At 44.2% G+C, this 25,765-nt stretch overlaps 1 protein-coding gene across 1 annotated transcript in view; it reads left to right on the top strand.

Moving 5' to 3' along the window:
• Positions 1 to 226: 226 nt before the first annotated feature.
• LOC112238731 (VWFA and cache domain-containing protein 1-like) overlaps positions 227 to 25,765 on the top strand; it is a 93,368-nt gene continuing 67,829 nt past the window's right edge. The window contains 1 exon segment of the mRNA XM_042321351.1: positions 227 to 759. Within this exon segment, the coding sequence (XP_042177285.1) occupies positions 508 to 759 (252 nt within the window). The 5' untranslated portion in view covers positions 227 to 507.

Here is a 25,765-nt window from a genome sequence, read left to right as displayed (position 1 = left end):
GCTTGATGAACATTTCAATTAAAACGATATTCCACAGTGTTTGTCTATACTGTGGTTTGTTGTTTAATAAAATACTACGTTGATTGTACAGATGTACAGCAGCTATTGGTAGATCATATGTCCAGCATATTGTTTTTGGGAGATCGTTCTCCAAATACAATCCCAATCCATTCCCAACTCAAGCGCCATGCCGTTGTTTTGCTCCCGTACTCCTACTTTCACCCCCATTGTGATTCTGGGGCTTACGCTTTACTGGAGTTGGTGCGGAGTGAGCAGGATCTATGGACAGAAATGCACATCTATCAGCGCTTTTATGGATTGTATTCTCCTACCTTCGTGGATTTCCAAAATATGAATTGATGTCGTCGTTTAAAGTCGAGGAATTTCGTCTTGAAATTAAGGCCAGGTATATAGCTACGAAGTTGTGAAATAGTTCCCTTGAAGTTTTTCCTCAGGGCTGCGAAGCGAATTTCCAGTTTCCTATTCGACTACTACACCAGCCATCATATGGCGAGGCGAGTAGGGGGAGAAGGATCCGTGATTTTAACACGAATTCCATCCACGGTTTGGAATAAGAGCTCGAGACTCCACTGGTGTAACTTCATGGCTGTTTTTTGGAGCTCTGTGGCAGTATTGTCGCTTCTATGTTGTGGATTTTGTGGCGCTGAAACGGAGTTTTCGATCTTGGAGGAGGCACAAGTTTTAGCCGTACAAATGAAAAAACTGTCCTCGCAGGAGCTTGGAGTCTTCACCATGCAGGTAACCCCAATTTTCTGTTTCGATTTCTGTCAACATTCGACAATAACAAAAAAATTCATTCGACAACATACTTTTTTTATATATATATAAATATATGTATGTGGTCCTCATTGCGCATTGTATCATGAATCGGTTCATTTGCAATCTACAATCGGCGAATTATTTTTTGCATTATCTTTAGTTGCTACACTATTGTAACTTTGTTGTCAGAAATGTAATTCATGTACCGTCAAAACTATATCTATTACAGCCGCGTTCTTTCTTAGCTGGCGGTATATTTGCATTTTGAATGGCTCAGTAGCAACCATTCTGAAAGGCTTTTCTCTTTGAAGGATATTGACAGTGTTGCTGTGTAACAACAGGAACAGCACCTTGAAGTAGTTGGTTTTGGGACACATTATCTGGACCTTTATCGCTTACAGGAAGGATTAATTGAAGGGGTCAGAGGATCGATTCTTCTGATAACGTGGTTTGCTGGCAGGATTTCGACGTTGGTTAGCCGCATTATCTTCTCAGAACCTTGTTATTGACTTGACATGTTTTTGGCGGCCTATATCATAAAACACTCAAATTGGTGTGTGAATGGAGAGGGGAGGAAGAGGGTTTCTTTGAACTTCAAACACTGGGTTCACATTTCCCCCTCCTGTCACCACGGCTCCTATTCCAATGAATAGTATGACACTGCTACATATGAATTCATTCGATATGCCGTTAATTTGAATAAAAAACAATATATTTTAGCCGGATTTTTTAATTTTTTAAACGAATTGTTCGGCCTATACTTATTTTCTCTTTGCCTGATGGTAGGCTATGATGAGAACACCAGTAATTAGATGGGTTGTTTATTTGATAGTTGTACATTTGAATTATAGATGGGATTGAAATTACTAGGCTACCTTAATTTTGCTTCCACATTTTGTAGACTGTGTAGTTATTGTGTAAATACAAAGTGTATTATACACAATAGCATGCCATTACAGATTGATACTTAATTTTTTATAAACCTTTCTAAATGTCCCAGAAAATGAATCTGTGTTATTTGAAATATAACCCAGACTACTTCTGTAATGGGAAACATTGTTTTGTATTGTTAATTTTTGAAGGTATTGTCTCTTGATCAACAAATGGCTAACCGACTATACTACAGTGGTGGCTGTGAGACATGTGGTGACGGTGGTGATGCAGGGGGTTACTTCAGAGGCAGGCCCCATAGTTCTGGTTAGTAGGGGGCCCGGCCCAAATTGTGTTTCATCTCCCCACTGCTCTTCATCCTACCACTGAGACCCAGCTTTCAGGCCTGCTCTGATCCCCGGAGCCTCCTTTGTCACGATTTCTCTCTCTCATTCTATCTGTTTTTGTTTTGTTCACTCTGTTTCTCTCTCTCTCTCTTTCTCTCTCTTTCTTTTTCTCTCTCTCTCTCTCTTTCTCATTGGCCTCACAATATCACATTATCCATTTTATTTTACATTTGATGTCTTTAAATACTCCTGCCTTTGCTGTGGTGTACTTCTAATGAGTGGACTGAATGAAAGCTCATATTCTGTCTTCTGGTTTGAGGCTGAGGTCGGTTTGTTTCTGATTTATCCCACAAAAACATTTCATGCCAAAATGTATTTTCATCGTTTCCCTTAAAAAAAAAAAAATGTTAAAAAAATGCAACATTCTAGGTTGACTCATATTATTTTACAAGCTGTAAAAAATCTAACTTGGCATTTTAGCTAATTTCTCATTTAATTCAGGTGTTGCTTTGATATAAATCTGTGTTTGGTCAGACCTCTTTGACCACACAGCTAGGTGATGTGAATCCAGTCAAAACAGTAATCTGCCCATGTAAATAAATCCCGAGATGTGGCTATGGGATGGTAGCTCTCGGCCCTGACACCTGTGTGTTGCTGCTTAGTCAGACACGGTCTGGCCTGGGCCTGTTGCTCCAGGTGCGTAGAACGGTCTCTAGCAATGCTACCTGGGATTTTCCATATGCTGTGGTCAGGATGAGGTGCTCCAGCCATGGCGAAGCCAGGGGGAATATCACAGGGGAAAAAAGACAAGATTCACAATATAATCTGATAAACCTGACAAAATTCCTGTGCTCATGGTGTGGTTTCTAACAGAGGTTTAGGCCAGTCCATTTTTGCTGCTCTTTAATGAACCAAAAACCTCACTTTGTCCTCTTAACTCCAAATCTGTGGATGTAATGCAACACCAACTAAACCCCATCCCCAAACCCTGGTCTTGTTTGTAATTTGATGTGTGCCACTGCCCTGTCATGGTCTTTTGAGTCAATGGGTCAAATTGATGCAATCTGTCAGTGAGTTATTCAATTATCAAGGGGAGCCTGGTAGCACAGACAACCCTATGTTCTCAATCGTGTTTGTAACCTAATGCGTAGATAATCAAGTGCTTCTGTGGAGAGGAGCTTTGGCGATGAGTGAGTAGCCCTACTTCTGCAAGCGTTTTTAGGGCATTCAGTGGTAGAAATTGTTATAATTTTGAATGAATAAATGTTGACCCAATTTTTAGCTGGTTTTAAAATCTAAAGTTAAACAAACAGATGTTGTGGTTGATATTTTTATACACTAGTGCAGTGATCACCAACCGGGCGATCGACTGGTCGATCTTCAAGGCATTCCTCGTCAGTCGCCAAACATTTCTGTAGAAAAGCTTGTGCTCCCTTTTAAAAACAAACGTTTTTGTTGTTGCGCCGTTGGCTGTAGGTGCACTTGATTCAGAAGCCCCGCACGCTGGATAGGCAAAGTGTTCCCATTTAGAACCATTTAATTTGCAAACTCCTGCTACCTGGCTGTGGCTAAATCGGATAGCTCAAATCACCATGCCTACAGCTTCCACTACCCCAGCTCTAGCTAAGTTTGATACTAGGCTACTTGACATATCATAACTTTTTAAAAATGATGACCAGAGAGTCTGTCAAAGAATACGGCAATGTGATGCTGTCTTTGAGTGAGTTCATGTTGAAGATTTTATTCAGCACTTGTCAACACGGTTTTTATTCAACACTTTTACTAAACATAAAACACACTTCTCCCTACTTCCACTCACGTTGCAGCTGGAATGAACGAGTAGCCAAGTGTATCGATAGGCCTGCGTTTTATTATTAGCAGCTCATCGTGTCTATTTTAATATTAAGGAATAATTAACTTCTCTCGTCATAGGAACAACATGAATTTGTGCCTGAGGCGGATGCAGTGTGAATTGAGTTTCGGCATCAGGTGGAGGACAATGTCCCCTCTCTGGTCAGTCTCACTCGAGGAAAGGAGAGAGCAGGGACCGTGAGAGCTAGACCCTCTGCTGCTCTCTGCCTCCCCCCGCTCAGACTAATGCTGTATTCAAAGCAACTGGGAACTCAGGCATATTTCTAGAACTCCGGCCCGAAGATCACGGACATGATTTGATCCAGTAAAATAAAAAAGCAAATTATTTACATTTGTGTTCAGCTGTGCCTCGCAAGTGCTACACGAACGGATCTATTTTGTTATCAAAGCTCAAGTTTTGAAATATGATATGGTCTTAGAACAATATTGGCGGGCCAAGCATATAGCCGATATGCTGTGGTAATGTATTAGGCCTAGTGCCCAAACCTCATTCCTACAGAACAGTTTTTAATGGGTTAATGTAAAAAAAAAAAGTAATGTTTAAAAATAAATAAAAAATCTGAGCAGGACATCTCTGCTTGCTAGGTGATGTTGACTCAGTAAAGGTTGGTGGCCACTGCGCTAGTGGGTGTATTCTCTCTCAGCTGTTGCGACACACCGGCAGGTAGCCTAGTGGTTAGAGCATTGGACTAGTAACCGAAAGGTTGCAAGATCGAATCACCGAGCTGACAAGGTTATAAAATCTGTTGTTCTGCCCCTGAACAAGGCAGTTAACCCACTGTTCCTAGGCCATCATTGTAAATAAGAAACTGTTCTTAACTGACTTGCCTAGTTAAATAAGGTTAAACAATTAAATCAATAAAAAACACAGACCCAGGCCTACAGTATAGGCTTTAGTTCCAGTTAGGCCTAGCGACCTAAGCAGACCGTAGGGAATGCATTATTAGACACATCTTATCTCTCCTCACTCTCTTCCTCTCTCCCAAAAGACAAACTATAAAAGGCACTGAAATATTCATAATTCCTGATGTTTCTCTGCAGAGCAGCTTCAAAGCTGGCTATGCTCCTCTTGTAATAGGTTAGGTTGCTATTGACCCTTTCTGAGGCACACAACCCAGTGCTAGGCTACAACCCAGTGCTAGGCTACAACCCAGTGCTAGGCTACAACCCAGTGCTAGGCTACAACCCAGTGCTAGGCTACAACCCAGTGCTAGGCTACAACCCAGTGCTAGGCTACAACCCAGTGCTAGGGCCCAGTGCTAGGCTACAACCCAGTGCTAGGCTAGGCTACAACCCAGTGCTAGGCTACAACCCAGTGCTAGGCTACAACCCAGTGCTAGGCTACAACTCAGTGCTAGGCTACAACTCAGTGCTAGGCTACAACTCAGTGCTAGGCTACAACTCAGTACTAGGCTACAACCCAGTGCTAGGCTACAACCCAGTGCTAGGCTACAACCCAGTGCTAGGCTACAACCCAGTGCTAGGCTACAAGTACACTCAGAAAGATGGCTTCATCTACATTAGTATTGCCTGATCCTCCAGTGCTAGGTTAGGCCGACCCAGTGCTGGCTACAACCCAGTGCTAGGCTACATCCATCACTCAGTGTAGCTACAACTCAGTGCTAGGCTATAACCCAGGTAGAGTGGCTGGGTCTCTGTCGGCTACAACCCAGTGCTAGGCTACAAGTACACTCAGAAAGATGGCTTCATCTACATTAGTATTGCCTGATCCTCCGGCAGTTACCGACCCTGGCTTTCACATCCATCGGCTACGTGCTTTGGCTCCCTGGGGCACATGTTGCACATGTTTCTCTGACATGGTGAGCTGCTACTCCTTTGTTCCAATGCCTGAACTCCCACTGACCTCGCCTCTTAATAAAAGCTGTGTTCTGTTTGTTCAAAAGATCTAGAACGTTGTTACTGGGTGATCTTCCTTTTCGGTTTATGGGCTCTCTGTCATTGTACAGAAGTCTTCCTTCATATTCCATTTTTTTTTTTTTTTAACGTTTAAGCAGTTGTTTACGATTCCATATTGCATTTGTCCATAGGCAAGGTTTTGGGACCAGGGACCGGTCTTGTTTACTTATTGGAGCAATTTTAATGTGGTTGTAAAAATGGTTGTCAAGCAGAAACTTATGAAATAGCTCAGTTCTGAAGCAGTATGTTCCTTCGCTTCCAATATTGCAGGAGACTAGCCATGGCAACAGTTTCAATACACGTGAGTTTCTTGTGTTTCAGCCTTGCTCCAGGCAGTGAGATACTCAATCCCCTTGTTTCAGCCCCTTTTACCCCCATCTCCCCTCACCAAGGCCAGGAATGAATAAAATGGTGAACAGCATTATTCGAGATGAAGGATTGACGGTCCAGTCTCCAGAATACGTCTGTTTTCCAAATGTCACACTATATAGGCCCCTGTGGGCCCTTTTCAAAAAGTAGTGCACTATAAAGGGAATAGGGTGCCATTTTGGGACATTCTCTCATCTGGTCTGGACAAAAGGAGTGAGTTACAGTATGACCACAGATTTGATCTCCTTTCCTTCCCGCCTGAGTTGACTGGTCCGGCCAGCTGCTGGGTTTAAATCAGTTGGTACGCTACAGCGTGGTAGACTAGATCATTTATCTGATGGGATTCTCACATACCTTTTTTTGTAAAAGTATATATTTTTTGTGTTCTCTTACCAAATCGTCTTTCAATATTTTAAAAGTTAGCTTGCTACCTCTTCTGTTTTTGCTCTTATCCCCCCCCCCCTCCTCTCTCCCACCTTCCTGGTATCTCGTACAAACCTTCCCCTGGGGTGCCATGCTGGAGTTAAGAATCAGGAGGGAATGTTCCTCTGCAACTGCCTCACTTAAATGGACCAAAACATTGTGCTATATTTCTGTTTTTCTTTACTCATAGAAAACCCGCTTTGGCCTCCTCACATTCCTGAATTTCCTGACTTTTTCTTTTAATCAGTTCCATCAAAGCTATGTTCCCTTCGAGCATCAGGTGATCAGTTAGTTAGGCCCAGAAACTGAAATTAAGGTGGCCAGTAGCAAGAAATGGCACAATCCAGTTAGCCTAACACACTCCTCTCAATCTCTCTCTCTCTCTCTCGCTCTCAGAAAATGAGCTTTATGGTAGCCTGTCTTTGTGTGTGTCTCGGGGGGGGGTGTAGATCCAGGACGCATGACCCAGTATAGCAGGGGCAGAGACCTCTCCATACCACCCCTTCACTCGCCACAATGGGCTCGGCTAAAATTAACTGAACCCCCCCCCCTCCAAAAAAAGAAAGGGGTAAAGAATAAGGGATGGGGGATGGGGAGGAGCAGCTACACTGTTGAGGGAAGTAGGGAGATCAATGGCTACCCTCCCTCCTCCTGCACCCCCTGTACGTTTGTTAGCTCTTGAGAATCCCCCCCCCTCCCCTCTTCTGTTCTCTTCTCACCCTTCTTCAGGAGGCTTTGCATTCCCAATGAGGGGAGAGTTGGAGCCCCTACTGTTACGGGACCAAGTTTGGTTTTCAGTCGCTAGCTTTGGCTCTGTTCTCACGAATTTAAGGAGAATATCGAGAGATGTAATGTGAACAGTTAGCCCGATAGCTCAATGTTCATGAAGCACAAAATACTAATGGAGCAATTATTTTTAAACAGATGTAATGCATAGACCTTTTCACAATATTTTAAACTTGTTTTATTGAGTTTTACCTGAAATTGCAGTGACAAGCTGTTACGTTCTAAAATTGTTGACATATCTTAATAGATGTCAAGTCCCTGTTGAGGGGACCTGTGTGGTTCTGGTACCATCACTAACACATCCAGAGATCCATTTTTATAGCCATTAATTAAAAATAATCATCGTTTTTTGAATGGGATAAACACTTTTTTTGTCATAGATTGATATGAGATCAAAGGCGAGTTCCTAACAATTTCAGGAAGCCGAGCTAGAGCTTTGTGAGACGTTCACAGCGATGGAGGCAGATGTTTTGCTCAAGAGAGACCTTTAGAAAATATGCACATTTTCTCTAACACTAAACATAGAAGTATGTATTTAACAGTTGTAAGAAAAGTGAAATCTTAATTAGTCGTTTAATAAATACATGTTGGTTTGATATGCTAACATTATTAGCTAGCATGGCTAGCTAGTGTTATTGTCTTGCAAGCTACGTTTAGCTAGGCTAATGCCTGTATGAATGAGAAAATAAACCCTTTAATTGTCTGAACATGCTTGTGAATTGTTGCATTATTCAAGAATGTAATATGGTTTTTTTGCGTTATTCAAGTGTAGAGGAAACTAGAGGTCGACCGATTATGATTTTTCAACGCCAAAACCGATACCGATTTATTGGAGGACCAAAAAAAGCTGATACCAATTAATCGGCCGATTTTTAAAAATGTATTTGTAATAATGACAATTACAACAATACTGAATGAACACTTATTTTAACTTAATATAATACATCAATAAAATCAATTTAGCTTCAAATAAATAATGAAACATGTTCAATTTGGTTTACATAATGCAAAAAAAAGGTTTGGAGAAGAAAGTCAAAGTGCAATATGTGCCATGTAAAAAAGCCAACGTTAAAGTTCCTTTTTCAGAACATGAGAACATATGAAAGCTGGTGGTTCCTTTTAACATGAGTCTTCAATATTCCCAGGTAAGAAGTTTTAGGTTGTATTTATTATAGGACTATTTCTCTCTATACGATTTGTATTTCATATACGATTGACTATTGGATGTACTTATAGGCACTTTAGTATTGACAGTGTAACAGTATAGCTTCCATTCCTCTCCTCGCCCCTACCTGGGTTCGAACCAGGAACACATCGACAACAGCCACCCTCGAAGCAGCGTTATTTCTTGCTACTGCAGAGCATGGGGAACAACTACTCCAAGTCTCAGAGCGAGTGATGTTTGAAACGCTATTAGCGCACACCCCTCTAACTAGCTAGCCATTTTACATCGGTTACACCAGCCTAATCTCGGGAGTTGATAGGCTTGAAGTCATAAACAGCGCAATGCTTGAAGCACGGCGACGAGCTGCTGGCAAAACACACAAAAGTGCTGTTTGAATGAATGCTTACGAGCTTGCTGGTGCCTACCACCACTCAGTCAGACTGCTCTATCAAATCATAGACTTAATTATAACATAATAACACACAGAAATACGAGCCTTAGGTCATTAATATGGTAGAATCCGGACTCTATCATTTCGAAAACAAAATGTTTATTCTTTCAGTGAAATACGGAACCGTTCCGTATTTTATCTAACGGATGGCATCCCTAAGTTTAAATATTGCTGTTACATTGCACAACCTTCAATGTTATGTCATAATTACGTAAAATTCTGGCAAATTAGTTCGCAATGAGTGCTGCAAGAGCTACACTGCAAGAATGTCACGTTGGCAGGCACAACGAAAGGTAGAAAAAAGGTTGTCTTAGATTTAAACTGCCCCATAGAACCAACTTCTCTGCTTTTAAATGGCCTATGTGGCATTGATAATGAGTCAGAAATGTTCATTCTAGAGTCAAAATGGACTACAAAGTGTAAATGGGATAATTTTTGTATTAATGTCAGTCTCATCCAGAAAGTAATTTAGTAAGTGTCTGTCATGACTTGACATAATTGTAATTCAAACCCTCAACAATTCATGTCCCCTTTTGCTTATTAACACTTGGTGGCACTGTGTTTTCTGGGAAAAGACTGGGCGAGTTCACTTTGCGTGGCTGAGTCTTATCCTTCGGAAGACCAATTGAATGGTAAATGAGCAGAAACCCCGGCTTACCATGCAGAAATGAATTCCCCAGACAACACAGTGCATCTTTGGTAGTAACCTTGATGTGCAATGCACACATTGATCGGAAAATAGCTACTCCAGTGAAAATAGGCTTCCGTAAAGTTGTTCAACAATCAGATGGGCGGGATATGTATGACATCAGAATTTCTGCGGGCTGTCAAACGGGAGACTGTGCTTGGTGTTGGTTACGGTAGCTAGATACACTGACCCAGAAAATATAAACGCAACAATTTCGACGGTTTTACTGAGTTACAGTTCATATAAGGAAATAAGTCAATTGAAATAAATGAATTAGGGCCTTAATCTATGGATTTCACATGACTCAGAATACAGATATGTTTATGTTGGTCACATACATTTAAAAAAAAAAATAATTAGGGGTGTGGAAAACCAGAAAACCAGTCAGTATCTGGTCTGACCACCATTTTCCTTATGCAGTGCGCTGCACATCTCCTTCGCATTGAGTTGATCAGGCTGTTGATTGTGGCCTGTGGAATGTTGTCCCACTAATTCCCAAACATTCTCAATGGGTGATATCTCTGAGTATGCAGGCCATGGAAGAAGTAGGACCGTTTCAGCTTCCAGGAATTGTGTACAGATCCTTGCGACATGGGGCCGTGCATTTTCATGCTGAAACATGAGATGATGGCGCCGGATGAATGGCATGACAATTGGCCTCAGGATCTCATCACGGTATCTCTGTGCATTCAAGTCGCCATTGATAAAATGCAATTGTGTTCGTTGTCTGTAGCTTATGCCTGCCCATACCATAACCCCACACCACCATGGGGCACTCTGTTCACAACGTTGACATCAGCAACCTGCTCGCCCACACGACGCCACACACATTGTCTGCCATCTGCCCAGGACAGTTGAAACCGGGATTAATCCGTGAAGAGCACACTTAAGTGGTCAACGAAAGTGAGCATTTGGCCACTGAAGTCGGTCACGATGCCAAACTGTAGTCGGGTCAAGACCCTGGTGAGGACGACGAGCACGCAGATGAGCTTCCCTCAGTCGGTTTCTGACAGTTTGTGTAGGAATTCGTCAGTTGTGCAAAACCCACAGTTTCATCAGCTTTCCGGGTGGCTGGTCTGACTCTATAAGGTGAAGATGCCGGATGTGGAGGTCCTGGGCTGTCGTGGTTACACTTGGCCACTTGGCGGTTGTGAGGCCCGGTTTGACTTACTGCCAAATTCTCTGAAACAATGGCGGCAGCTTATGGTAGAGAAATGAACATAAAATTCTCTGGCAACAGCTCTGGTGAGCATTCCTGCAGTCAGCGTGCCACTTGCTCACTCACATCAACTTGACAGTGTGTTGTGACTTAAACGGCACATTTTAGTAGCCAGCACAAGCTGCACCTGTGTAATGATCGTTGTGTTTATTTCGCTCCCTTGATATGTCATTCTCTCAGGTGGATGGATTATCTTGGCAAGTGCGAGAGGCTCACTAACGGGGACATAAAGAGATGCGTATAAAGCATTTCTGGGATCTTTAATTTCAGCTCATGAAACATGGGATAAACACGACATGCTGCGTTTTGCGTGTTAGTTGATAATGCTAGCGAGTAGCAAGGTGTTGCAGAACGAGTGTCCTATGAAACGCATTCCAGACAGTGGTTCTTGCCATCTTGGCATAACTGATTTTTGCGGGTGTTTTTTTCCAATGTCCTCGGGCCCACAGTGTTCATAGTGGAAGTGACTTGGATGGTGTTCAGGCCCTGCTGATGAGCAGCAAACGGGAAGTAAAGGAGATGTTTGGACTTGGTTGCGCAGGTCCTAATCCAGGCCCTTGTCATCTCCCGCCTGGACTACCGCAACTCGCTGTTGGCTGGGCTCCCCGCTTGTGCCATCAAACCCCCTGCAACTTATCCAGAACGCTGCAGCCCGCCTGGTGTTCATCCTTTCCAAATTCTCCCACGTCACCCTGCTCCTCCGCACACTCCACTGGCTTCCTTCCAGTCGAAGCTCACATCCACTCTGAGACCATGGTGCTTTCTTACGGAGCATCAAGAGGAACTGCCTCTCCCTAGCTTCAGGCTACGCTCAAACCCTACAACCCAACCAGAGTACGCTGTTCTGCCACCTGTGGTCTCTTGGCCCTGCCACCTGTGGTCTCTTGGCCCTGCCACCCCTACAGGAGGGCAGCTCCCGCTCAGCCCAGTCCAAGCTCTTCTCTGTCCTGGCACCACAATGGTGGAAGCAGCTTCCCCCTGAAGCTAGGACAGCGAAGTCCCTGCCCGTCTTCCGAAAACATCTGAAACCCTACCCTCTTCAAAGAGTATCTTTAAATAGGAAGTGACCCTGGCTGAACTCTGACCACTTGTCTCGCTGTAACACAATGTTGTTTGGCAGATGAAAGGATAAAAGGAGTGGTGGTCTTTATTTTATTTTTTTTAGAAAGGAGAGAGAGGGGGCCTCACTGAGTCAGAGACCACTTTCATACAAAGACAAAGTTTCCACTAATTTACCATGCCTGCAACTTTTTACCTGCTATTTGTTATAAAGGGGTAGGGTTCTAAAATACTTCATGATTCCTGCATTTTCACACCCTGTATCCAAAATACAGGAATCGGGTTCTGAATGGCTCTCGCTTCTATACAGTAAATTAACGAACACTTCAATTGTTTAACACCTTCCTAATTTAAAATGCAAAACAGTCCCACTGGTTTAACACCTGCCACCCCTCCCAATGTGCCAATTACCCACTGATATGTGTAGATGGGGGCACACATACAATAAAGTGGTAAATAACCAGCTGTTTAAAAGGGGGTCATATAAACATGGCCATTTTATTGATTTATTTATTTACAGGTAATACACCACATCTTCTTTCTGAATAGGGTACTAGAGTAGTGTTGGGTGCTTTGAGTGAGAGGGGAGACCAGGTGTGAGCGAGAGACACACACACATGCACACGCAGCAGCAGCTGTGTTTGGCTATCAGTGTCTCTAAGCTCAGAGCTCTGTCTGCCGAGGACTGGGTCATGTTATCTGGACTGACTCACTGGCTGGTTGGGTATGGCAAAACGGGCATTAGCAGCACCAAACGGGCCCGCTGCTCAACGTCAGGCTGTACATTTCCTCCTGCTACTATGTCAACATTACATGGCTGTCAGAAGAATACAGCTCGTATGGGTTGGGCTGTATGGGCTGGCCGCTTTGTGTCCCATTACGATCTGCTGGGTTGAGACTTTCTCTCTCTCTGTGTGTGTGTGTGTGTGTTTAAGTTTATGACCCGACGAGTAAGAGGTGTGATTTATTTAGATGCAGAAAAGAGATTTGGCGTAGATATGCCTGTCTTGGTGAAAGTGTGGTCATACCGCCCAGCCCTATGATTTATAGTTGCCCCCACCCCCCACCAGTCTCCTTTTCAGCACATTTATCACCTGATTTACTTAACAAAAGGCACATCTCAGTAGGTGGTCCAGGTATCCTCAAAACACATGGGTGGGGGTGGGGGGCATTTCCTATTTTGTCCCTCAAGCAAGGGGGGATGGTGATACCATCACAAATTCCCGATCAGACGATCTCCTTGAATGCCCTGTTTGTTTGTACCCTTTTAATGTGTGTACCTTACTGTATTTATACTTGGGATATTGTTTAAGAAAATAAATAATAATAAAAGATGTCTTTAAGCACCAGGCTGTGGTAAACTGGCAGAATTCTTACTACTTATGTCATGCAATAAAATGCAAATTAATTACTTAAAAATCATACAATGTGATTTTCTGGATTTTTGTTTTAGATTCTGTCTCTCCCAGTTGAAGTGTACCTATGATAAAACATTACAGACCTCTACATGCTTTGTAAGTAGGAAACACTGCCGATTTTGCAGGTTATCAAATACTTGTTCTCCCCACTGTATATCTCTAAAGAAATAAAAGTAACAAATAATTAAAGAGCAGTAGTAAAATAACAACAGCGAGGCTATATACAGGGGGTACCGGTAAAGAGTCAGTGTGCGGGGGCACCGGTTAGTCGAGGTAATTTGAGGTGTTTTGTCTGTGCCAAGGCGGGTTGGCTGGCTGGTCCTGTGCCAACGCGCCTCTAGCAGAGCCTTGGGGACAGCTTGTGTGAGTTCCTGGTCCCTGGCGACTGCTGAAAGGAGATGCTGTGTGTAAAGGAGGCTTGGAGAAAGATGCCGAACACTGTGGAAATGCAGGTGGGCTGTAAAGTGTGCATGCATGTGTCTCTTGTGTTTTTAATGAGGCCTCTATCCTAGTGTTTTGGTTCCTTGCAGTGTGAGGGGGGGGAAAGCCATATGGAGTATTCCAACATAAGAGGCTAGCTGTCATTTACGTTTCCTGCCTCATCAGAATGGAAGCACAGGCTTGCTGTCTCTCCTCCCACCTGTGTCTCGACCCCTCTTTCTATTGCTCACAGTGTGAAACCCTTTCATGATTTGCATTCAAGAAACGTGTCGGATGTCCTTGGGGCGTTCTCTTTCGGTGCATTTGCATTAAGAAATGTACCCCATTGTTTTACCCAAATGGCTCAGCCTTTTGTCAACCCCGGGCCATGGGTCCAGCGGTCGTGCTCTAACTTGGAGCCAAGGCACTCTTCAGCGTGCATTTACATAACGCTTAACACTTCAGCTCCACTGTATTGCGCCGCAATGTGCTGTTTTACAGGAGGTGTGTTTTTGAGAGTGGAACAGCATCTTTTATTCTATTTAGCCTACTTGTACTGTAGCTTATTCATCAATAATGCTTAAGTACAATAACTTTGGTCCAGTTTTTTTTGCGGGTACTCATTCAATTGTTGCTAGTGGTTGTATTAAATTAGACTCTGATTTCACAAGTTGCTTTTGTTTACATTGTAAACTTAGCTCGTCCATATAGCTAGTTTGCTAGTAGTAGCTTCTTGATTTCATAAATGATAAAACGACCAGTGGTGTATAGTCGAGGCCATGTACAACAAAGACGGAATGTGCACGTCATCCATCGAGAATTGAACCTCTGTGATTGTTGAGCACGGACACTGCCATTGGACGTGACGCAGCGCGAGTGCGTTACGGGACGTGCCCGGACGCCCGGTGGCTATAGTGTAACTGTGAACGTTAATACCTTCTTGAATGATGCGGAGGTTGTTGATTCTGCTTGCCATCTTTAGCGTCACACTCCTGATGTATACAATGACCCCAGAGCTTACAATAAGGGTAAACACTGGTGTGTGTGTGGGGGTCTCAATGGAAAACCCAAATATCTGTCTCAACTTTCTCTCACACACATCCACAATGACAGTGTCCCCACAATAATGATTGTGGCTGAATAGCTGAGAGAACACTGCATATTTTGGGAGATTTCCCCGTATGCTTGATGTCAAGTAGGCTGTGTTTGACACATGTAGACACAACAACAGCTCGCTTCAGTTCACACAACTCATACCACATCTTTGTGTGTGGTGAAATCATTCACCAATTCCCCCTCGCGTTGCTTTATCCTTGGGTAAATGTTCCCTAATGTGTTCTAGCTACCTGGAACGTAGTGAAACACTGCACGGATGTTTTTCCTGTTCTCATTCCATTCAGCTGGTAATCCAGTGTTGAAGGACCTTGGCCATGGGGTCTGGTGCAGTGAGCTCTCGATGGTTAGTGTATTGTATTTGCCTCTGCCTTTTCTCCTGCATTGGTTTTCTCAGCTGAGTCTGGCACCCGCTGGGTTAAAACCAGGATTTGGCACGTCTTGGTCTTTCATCCAGACGCCATTGTTGTTTGGGTTTAAAACAAAGGATTAGGTGTGAGTGAGTTTGTCAGAACCCCGGTGCTTCCATTGGGCATTTCAACTCGTGCCAAAACCAACAGCTGGTCATTTCCATGTAAAAAGACCCATGAGCGCTAAGGTGAGGTTTATTGGAGCATATCAAATTGGGTGTCAAATGAAGTTAAGAGTCTCATTTTGGGGGAAATTTTTTAATTTATCCGTTATTTTACCAGGTAAGTTGACTGAGAACACGTTCTCATTTGCAGCAACGACCTGGGGAATAGTTACAGGGGAGAGGAGGGGGATGAATGAGCCAATTGTAAACTGGGGATTATTAGGTGACCGTGATGGTTTGAGGGTCAGATTGGGAATTTAGCCAGGACACCGGGGTTAACACCACTACTCTTACGATAAGTGCCAGGGGATCTTTAATGACCTCAGAGAGTCAGGACACCCGTTTAACGTCCCATCCGAGAGACGGCACCCTACACAGGGCAGTGTCCCCAATCACTGCCCTGGGGTATTGGGATATTTTTTAGACCAGTGGAAAGAGTGCCTCCTACTGGCCCTCCAACACCACTTCCAGCAGCATCTGGTCTCCCATCTAAGGACTGACCAGGACCAACCCTGCTTAGCTTCAGAAGCAAGCCAGCAGTGGTGTGCAGGGTGGTAAATGAAGGCATAGATACCATTTTCCATCTGAAAAAGGTATCCATGACTAATATCTTTGATTTCTGGTCAAACGGATTGAAAAGAGGTCTTAGAAAACATCTACCAGGAAGTTATAGTAATGTTGAAGTAAGTACCTCTGCCAACTAATAGTCACACCTTTTTTGGAGAAATGCTTTGCCTTCTGTAAGTTTAAGAAACATTGCCTTGTAACGCTACCAAAAATCTAGGGATGCACGATATATCGGTGAACATATCGGAATCGGACGATATTAGCTAAAAATGCCCACGGCGGTATCAGCCCGATGTTTTTTTTAACATCAACGTTAAACTAGACAATGTCAAAGCTACTGTGCATACCTATATAACGTAGGTACATGACGTAATGATGCTACGTAAAAGTTTGTGCTGCACGTGCAACACTGTATTCCTAAACTAGCCCGCATTGTCCGCTGTGTGGATCGAGCAGTCAACAAGCAGTCATTTGAAAGAGTAAGAAAATTTCAGCGAGACAACTCCCAGACGAAATCCATTAAAGCCAAGATAATGGAATTCATTACCCTTGACAATCAACCGTTCTCTATCGTGGGTGATGTTGGCTTTCGCCGACTGGTCGAGCACCGGTACACACTACCAAGTGTGCTATTTTTCAGATGTTGTCCTCCCGGATTTACACAGTAATAGCATCACTGCTATTAGCTTAACTACATACATACTATGGAACGCCGTTTGGGTCTTTGCATGTCAAAATAGATACAGTAGCTCTGTCAAAGCTGTACAGAAAAGTCTGCAAACCAACACCGGGCCACGAACAATGTGTTTTGCATTACCGCGTTGTCAATAAAGCATCATTTGTTTGACCGCAACTTCTGGGGTAGTTAGCTTTAGCTTGGTACCTAGCTAGCACCAATACAACCAGCCTGAAAACAATGACCAGTATGAACGGCAGTTATTTTCATGATTCTTATTGGTGCAACGGACCACACAACTCGGGGTTCTTATCGGATCGTGGTTTTGAGTCACGGATCGCATCCTTTTTCAGATCAGCGATAAAAAGGAGACTTATAACTTTGCCTTCCGTTTATTACTTAAAGAACACTTAAAGCAAGGAATTTTTCAAAGTTAAAATAAAATCTTGAAATAAAATGGTCAATACTCAATTGTTAAATGAAAGTGCAATATGAGGCATGATGCCTTCTTCCTTTGGACAACAGCGAATGAAAACAAAATAGCCTGTGTCCACATCAACAAAAAAAGTTTCAAAAGAAGGAAAAGCAGACCTGAGCTTATAACTTCAAATAATTTTTCAAAAAGGTGAGGATGTCTTCATTGTCTGGGGAGAGGGTAGACCTCTTTGCAGTCACTATGTCCCCTGTCGTGGAGAACAACCTCTCACTAGGAACAGCCAGGTAGCGTCTTTCCATCATGGCAATGTGAGGGTATTTACACTCATTGCTTCTCCACCATACCAGTGGATCACCATCCACTGGAACGCTGCTTGCTGCCTTGTAGGATGCCACCTCCTCTTTGATGGTGTTGGCAAGTGTCTTGCGTGCATCCTTGCTCGCAAAGGTCTCCCCGAAAAGCTCCTTCATTGCCAAATTATTTTGAAGGAGGAGATGCCTCAGAGTCGGCTCCTGTCGGCTCGGTGGCTTGACCCTGCAGAAAAAAATGACTTAATCTATTAAACTAACTAAATATTTATTTTCATATTTCATAGAAATATAATTGTGGCAAGAACATTTAATAAAAGCCATTATTATTCCAATTCAAAAATGGAAGGTTCTAATAGCAATAGCATAGACCAAGATTAGACTGCAGTGTATTTATTAAGTCACTTTTTTCTTTCTCTTCAGTGGCCACAGTCTCAGTGGTGAGATGACTATGTCCTCCGTTGTAGTGCAGGGTCTAGGTGAGACAGGGGCTCGTACAGGCAGGGTCTAGGTGAGACAGAGGCTCGTACAGGCAGGGTCTAGGTGAGACAGGGGCTCGTACAGGCAGGGTCTAGGTGAGACGGGCTCGTACAGGCAGGGTCTAGGTGAGACAGGGGCTCGTACAGGCAGGGTCTAGGTGAGACAGGGGCTCGTACAGGCAGGGTCTAGGTGAGACAGGGGCTCGTGCAGGCAGGGTCTAGGTGAGACAGGGGCTCGTACAGGCAGGGTCTAGGTGAGAAAGGGGCTCGTACAGGCAGGGTCTAGGTGAGACAGGGGCTCGTGCAGGCAGGGTCTAGGTGAGACAGGGGCTCGTGCAGGCAGGGTCTAGGTGAGACAGGGGCTCGTGCAGGCAGGGTCTAGGTGAGACAGGGGCTCGTGCAGGCAGGGTCTAGGTGAGACAGGGGCTCGTACAGGCAGGGTCTAGGTGAGACAGGGGCTCGTACAGGCAGGGTCTAGGTGAGACAGGGGCTCGTACAGGCAGGGTCTAGGTGAGACAGGGGCTCGTACAGGCAGGGTCTAGGTGAGACAGGGGCTCGTACAGGCAGGGTCTAGGTGAGACAGGGGCTCGTACAGGCAGGGTCTAGGTGAGACAGGGGCTCGTACAGGCAGGGTCTAGGTGAGACAGGGACTCGTACAGACAGGGTCTAGGTGAGACAGGGGCTCGTACAGGCAGGGTCTAGGTGAGACAGGGGCTCGTACAGGCAGGGTCTAGGTGCGACAGGGGCTCGTACAGGCAGGGTCTAGGTGAGACAGGGACTCGTACAGGCAGGGACTCGAACCTTTGGATCCCGTGCAGTCGATCTATGGAGGTATTCCTGTACTTTAAGGGGGGGGGGGGGTATCTGGGGCTCAGGTCCTCTCTTATGGCAGCCTTTTCATCTCTAGTGATGGTGCGTCTTCCTCACTTGGGGCCATGGATCGTAGAATCCTTGTTTTCAGAGGTAGGATCAGGGACACAGACGGTACAGTTTCAGTGCTCAATAGGGTTGTAACCGTTTTGAGGGGTTTGAGCACCTGGAGGACCTCCTCTGCCACTTTCACGTCATCAGACAAGGTGACAATGTCTTTATTTTTTTCAGGTGTCTGCAGAGTATACAGCTGCCTGCTGCTCAAGATGGCGCTCCATCATGTCATAAGTGGAGTTCCATCTTGTTGTGACATCGTGTATGAGCTCGTGGGTCAGTAGCTGTAACATTTCTTGTTTGGTCTTAAGCACATGAGCGGCTGTTGCGCTTCGGTGGAAAAGGGAAACCACCTTCCGGAACATCTGGTTCACTGAGATTCCCCTTTGGGATGCTAAATTGATCACATGTGCAAGGTATCTGTGGCCCCAGTCCAGCCTCTACCACTGCATTTATTTGGCTCTTGGCATTATCTGTGGTGGTTGGGATATTGCTATTTGGCGCCTCTAGCTTCCACTCTTCTACTGCACCTAGCAGTACCTGCGGCAGATTTGTGCCTGTGTGACTCTCGTAGAGGGGGCGTGTCTGTAGTGGTGTGGTGAGCAGTCACAGTCACGTAGCCTTCCGTTGCCCTGGAGGTCCACCCGTCTGTGGTGAGGGCCACAGAGGATGTCTTGGGATAGTTTGTTGACACATTTGATATTTTCCTGTTCATAAAGATCTGACACGATCTTCATTCCGAAGCGGGTGCGCCAGGGGATTTCGTAGCGTGGTTGAAGCACTTTCACCCTATTTTTAAACCCTTTGTTTACCACAACAGAGTGCTGCCTCATGTCTGCAGCGATAAACATCCCCTTAGCGATTTGGTGGTGGTTTTAGTCCGGTCTGATTCTGCAGCAAAGGGCTGCATAAATGCCGCGGGGAGAAGTTGTTGTCTCTTGGCTGAGTTGGCTCCCGTCACTGACACACCAGGGTGATGACACTTTAAATGTGTGGCCTCGCTCAATGTCTTTCCATGATCATACAGCTTTCTTGTGGCACAACGCCTGCAAACCGTAATGGTGTTGTCCACCACCCTTCTTCTGTCCATCATAGGGATGGGGAAGCCAAAATGCTCCCGTACGCGAGACTTACATGAAGCGGGAGGCTTTTCCAGTTCTTCAGCTCATCCGCGGCTCTTTTTCTTCTTCTTCTTGGCTTTTTGCAAAGCGAGCATCCAGGATTGATTCGTTGGGATTCAGCGTGCCCCGTTCACGTGAACAGTACACACAACTGCTTTTAAAAAAAATAATCAAACCAGCCTTCAGGCATCTGAGTAAAACACAGCACGCATCTCTTTATCTTTTCACTGCAACTCTGCATCGAGATTTAGGGAATTATTACTTTAAAAAGTAACGGCGGCTGTAAAACTGTATTTCACACTAATGGTTAAACTTCACAATTGATCCGTGGTTCACATGCGTGCCAAACCGTGGGGGGTGATCCGTACGGATCAGATACGGTCCGTTACACCACTAATTCTTAGCAATGATTTAGGAATCCTTTTAAGTTTTGTTGTACGCCTATTGAAATTGAACTTCAGTTCATGAAAATAAATAGCTAACCCGCTACTTAACCCTGTTGCCCAAAGCTAACGTTATAAGCAGCCAGCTGGCTTCATCTGGCCAGCTAGCTTCATGCTCGACCGGACCGGGTTATGTGTTGTGAAGCTAGCCACAATAAGGATGAGGCACAATAGTGGAATTTGCGGTTTGCCTTCAAAATAAAAGTATGTCATTGACAGTGATGCAAATTAATATTAATAGTAGAATTATGCCATACTTTTATTTTGAAGGCTAAACGCAAAGTCCACTATTGTGGCTTTTCTTTAAAGTAATAATTCTGTATACTACAGACCAGGGACCTATTATGCAGTGCCATTACTGTAATTCTGTTACCGGGTGTAAAATCACTTCTTACTGTAGTCCAATAACCAAAAGATTTTTTTTCAAACTCAAGTGGTGCTTTTCAACTGAAACACCAGTTTTACAGTTGTGTATGATGTAATACTAGGGAAATATTTTCCATAGCTAGACTTGCACAGAGCAGAATCAACAACCACTGCATAATCAAAACAGTTGCTTTTTGAGAAGGTGTAAATAGTTAGTCATTGTTATGTAAAAAGGCCTTGACTTTGCCCCAAGTCAGATCAGGCCCACTGAGGCCATGGCCCAGTATCATGCTTGCAGTATCATGCTATGTACTTATCCAGAGTGACTTACAATAGTGAGTGCATACATTTTCATACTTTTGTGTAATTCCGTTTACCATGGAATTTCCCAGCTGCAACACCTCTCTCTCTCTCTCTCTCTCTCTCTCTCTCTCTCTCTCTCTCTCTCTCTCTCTCTCTCTTCTCTCTCTCTCTTCTCTCTCTCTCTCTCTCTCTCTCTCTCTCTCTCTCTCTCTCTCTCTCTCTCTCTCTCTCTCTCTCTCTCTCTCTCTCTCTCTCTCTCTCTCTCTCTCTCTCTCTCTCTCTCTCTCTCTCTCTCTCTCTCTCTCTCTCTCTCTCTCTCTCTCTCTCTCTCTCTCTCTCTCTCTCTCTCTCTCTCTCTCTCTCTCTCTCTCTCTAGGGAGAAAAGCAAACATGAGTTTATTTTTAATGAGAAGCCTGGTAAAAATGTTATTTCAATACTAAATGCCTCACAGCCGTGCTAGATAGAGCTGTGTGGTTTAGTTATTATTGCTGCTGTGCTAGTTCTGAAGCACAGGCCTGTTCTCTGCCTCCAGCTCTTCCCCTGCCTTTCTCTGTCCTTCCTTCCTCTATCTCCCTTTGTTGTAGGCTTTAGGTCGGTCGAGATGAAGCTCATTGTCCCAGAGGAAACGGTACGGGCGATTTAGTTTTACCCTTATAGGAACGTCCCGTGAACATCTGTCAATGTTCCTACTGTCTGGCGCGTGAGTGTGAGGTCGACTGGTGCCTTTCCATGCAGTCGCTTGGTTGATGAAGTACTTCCCTCCCCTCTCTGCTCAACCATGGCCGGGGTGGATGGAGATTCTGCGTGCCTGTTTGTGTGCGCACTGAGTGTTTTACGTGTGTTCTTCGGCATTGTGGTTTCCTGCCGCACAAGGGGCTCACCCGCTCATAATCCTTCTCTGAAGGCGCTAATTCATTTATCAGCGTCCGTGTGGATGTGACGCCAGCAGCAGTCACAGTCTAGTGGCGGCATGAACGAGTCAGAGTTGGAATGACCAAACGTCTTCTGGTGATGTGTGAGCGGTGCGCTCGTTTCCTTTATTTGCCTAGACTGGGCTGATGTTTTCCTTCCTTGCTCACCGCAGTCCCTTTCCTTTCCCCTTAGCACCATTGCTAGCCAACACAAATTGTGTGGGGAGTTAATCATGCCTTGTGCAGTGCTAGACTAATGTCAAACTAGGACATGTGGCAAGGCCAGGCCAGGAAATTCTATGCTGGGCTATCAAATGCTAGGAAATGCTCCAGTAAGCAAGCGTTTTGCTATCAAGGCCAGGGAAGGTTCTCTATGTATAGGTAAGTCACTGGGGTTTAGTGTTGGCCATTCCAGACTAAGTATGACGAGGCAGTCGGAGCTCTTCCTGTAGGGTGGGTCAACTCTTCTCGTGATCGTCAGAGTTCAGAACTCCATAACTGGCCTCGCAGTGTGTGAGTGAGTCCTAAATAACAAAGTAGAGGTCGACCGATTAATCGGCATGGCTGACTTAAATTTTTTTCAAAACAATCGGTAATCTGCATTTTTGGATGCCGATTACATTGCAATCCACGAGGAGAATGCGTGGCAGGCTGACCACCTGTTACGTGAGCGCAGCAAGGAGCCAAGGTAAGTTGCTAGCTAGTATTAAACTTATCTTATGAAAAACAATCAATCTTAACATAATCACTAGTTAACTACACATGATTGATGATATTAATAGTTTAACTAGCTTGTCCTGCGTAGCATATAATCAGTGCGGTGCCTGTTCATTTATCATCGAATCACAGCCTACTTCGCCAAACGGGGGATGATTTAACAAAAGCGCATTCGCGTCAGGGTACAGTGCCTTGCGAAAGTATTCGGCCCCATTGAACTTTGCGACCTTTTGCCACATTTCAGGCTTCAAACATAAAGATGTAAAACTGTATTTTTTTGTGAAGAATCAACAACAAGTGGGACACAATCATGAAGTGGAACGACATTTATTGGATATTTCAAACTTTTTTAACAAATCAAAAACTGAAATATTGGGCGTGCAAAATTATTCAATTACTTTCAGTGCAGCAAACTCTCTCCAGAAGTTCAGTGGATTCAGAGGATCAGAGGATCTCTGAATGATCCAATGTTGACCTAAATGACTAATGATGATAAATACAATCCACCTATGTGTAATCAAGTCTCCGTATAAATGCACCTGCACTGTGATAGTCTCAGAGGTCCGTCAAAAGCGCAGAGAGCATCATGAAGAACAAGGAACACACCAGGCAGGTCCGAGATACTGTTGTGAAGAAGTTTAAAGCCGGATTTGGATACAAAAAGATTTCCCAAGCTTTAAACATCCCAAGGAGCACTGTGCAAGCGATAATATTGAAATGGAAGGAGTATCAGACCACTGCAAATCTACCAAGACCTGGCCGTCCCTCTAAACTTTCAGCTCATACAAGGAGAAGACTGATCAGAGATGCAGCCAAGAGGCTCATGATCACTCTGGATGAACTGCAGAGATCTACAGCTGAGGTGGGAGACTCTGTCCATAGGACAACAATCAGTCATATTGCACAAATCTGGCCTTTATGGAAGAGTGGCAAGAAGAAAGCAATTTCTTAAAGATATCCATAAAAAGTGTCGTTTAAAGTTTGCCACAAGCCACCTGGGAGACACACCAAACATGTGGAAGAAGGTGCTCTGGTCAGATGAAACCAAAATTGAACTTTTTGGCAACAATGCAAAACGTTATGTTTGGCGTAAAAGCAACACAGCTCATCACCCTGAACACACCATCCCCACTGTCAAACATGGTGGTGGCAGCATCATGGTTTGGGCCTGCTTTTCTTCAGCAGGGACAGGGAAGATGGTTAAAATTGATGGGAAGATGGATGGAGCCAAATACAGGACCATTCTGGAAGAAAACCTGATGGAGTCTGCAAAAGACCTGAGACTGGGACGGAGATTTGTCTTCCAACAAGACAATGATCCAAAACATAAAGCAAAATCTACAATGGAATGGTTCAAAAATAAACATATCCAGGTGTTAGAATGGCCAAGTCAAAGTCCAGACCTGAATCCAATCGAGAATCTGTGGAAAGAACTGAAAACTGCTGTTCACAAATGCTCTCCATCCAACCTCACTGAGCTCGAGCTGTTTTGCAAGGAGGAATGGGAAAAAATTTCAGTCTCTCGATGTGCAAAACTGATAGAGACATACCCCAAGCGACTTACAGCTGTAATCGCAGCAAAAGGTGGCGCTACAAAGTATTAACTTAAGGGGGCTGAATAATTTTGCACGCCCAATTTTTCAGTTTTTGATTTGTTAAAAAAGTTTGAAATATCCAATAAATGTCCTTCCACTTCATGATTGTGTCCCACTTGTTGATGATTCTTCACAAAAAAATACAGTTTTATATCTTTATGTTTGAAGCCTGAAATGTGGCAAAAGGTCGCAAAGTTCAAGGGGGCCGAATACTTTCGCAAGGCACTGTATATGCAGCAGTTAGGGCCGCCTGGCTCGTTGCGAAATGTGTGAAGACCATTTCTTCCTAACAAAGACCGTAATTAACTTGTCAGAAATTTACATAATTATGACATAACATTGAAGGTTGTGCAATGTAACTGCAATATTTAGACTTGGGGTTACCACCCATTCGATAAAATACGGAATGGTTCCGTTTTCGAAATGTTTTGTTTTCGAAATGATAGTTTCTGGATTTGACCATATTAATGACCTAAGGCTAGTTTTTCTGTGTGTTTATTATCATCAAATCTATGATTTGTCATTATTACAAATATATATATATATATAGTCCTTTATATATATATACATAAAATCAGCCGATTTCATCAAGGGTAGCTTTTTTTCATGGCACATATTGCACTTTTACTCTTTTGGTCCTCCAATAATCGGTGTCGGCGTTGTCATTATTACAAATATATATATATATATACATAAAAAAAATCATAATCGGTCGACCTTTTATAACAAAGACCCCGAAACTACAGCCAGACAAGATCTCACATCACACACTGAAAGTGGAGGACGAGGACCACCCCAGGACTACTGCTCATCCCTTTCTTCTCTCTCTCCCTCCCTCTCCTGCTCTTTCTCCTTCTCACATGTTCTGATGATCTCTGTTGTGCTTCAGAGAGAGAACTTCAGGCCAGTACTGTGCTAGCTTCTTCTGAAGAAGAAAGAGATATTTCTACGCGTCGATATGGTTGGGGAGCTGTTGGCTGTTTGTGTCCTCTGAGGTGGTTTGAGCCGGGGCCGTTAACAAGCCTTCGGACACCGTGTGTTTGCCTTGTTAGACTTTTGTTAAACACGTTCTCTGGGACATTTGATCAGAATTACTCTATCTGGGGGAAAAACGCTTACTTCCTCAAAGTAAGTTGAAAAGTTACGTTTCCCACATACGCTGTATAGCAGGATGGACTGATGCCACTTCTGTTCTCTTTCAGCCTCTCATTCGTCCTCTTTCCCTCCTTCTTTCCTCACCTCTCATTCACCCATGTCTCTCTCTCTCTCTCTTCACAGTGAAAGACTCCAGTATGGGGTGTTGTCACCAGAGTGTGACTCTGTCTGGCACTGCCAGGGCGGCTGGCTGGCTGGCTGGCACAGGGGTCTAGCTAGCGGCTGGCACGAGGTCTCTCCTCTACAGAAGGTATGGGTGAGACCCCCTGCCAGGCCCCTGGTCATCTGTGAG

The sequence above is a fragment of the Oncorhynchus tshawytscha genome, linkage group LG01, assembly GCF_018296145.1.
Source record: "Oncorhynchus tshawytscha isolate Ot180627B linkage group LG01, Otsh_v2.0, whole genome shotgun sequence".
Classification (NCBI taxonomy): Eukaryota; Metazoa; Chordata; class Actinopteri; order Salmoniformes; family Salmonidae; genus Oncorhynchus; species Oncorhynchus tshawytscha.
This window is presented reverse-complemented; position numbering and strand designations above follow the sequence as displayed.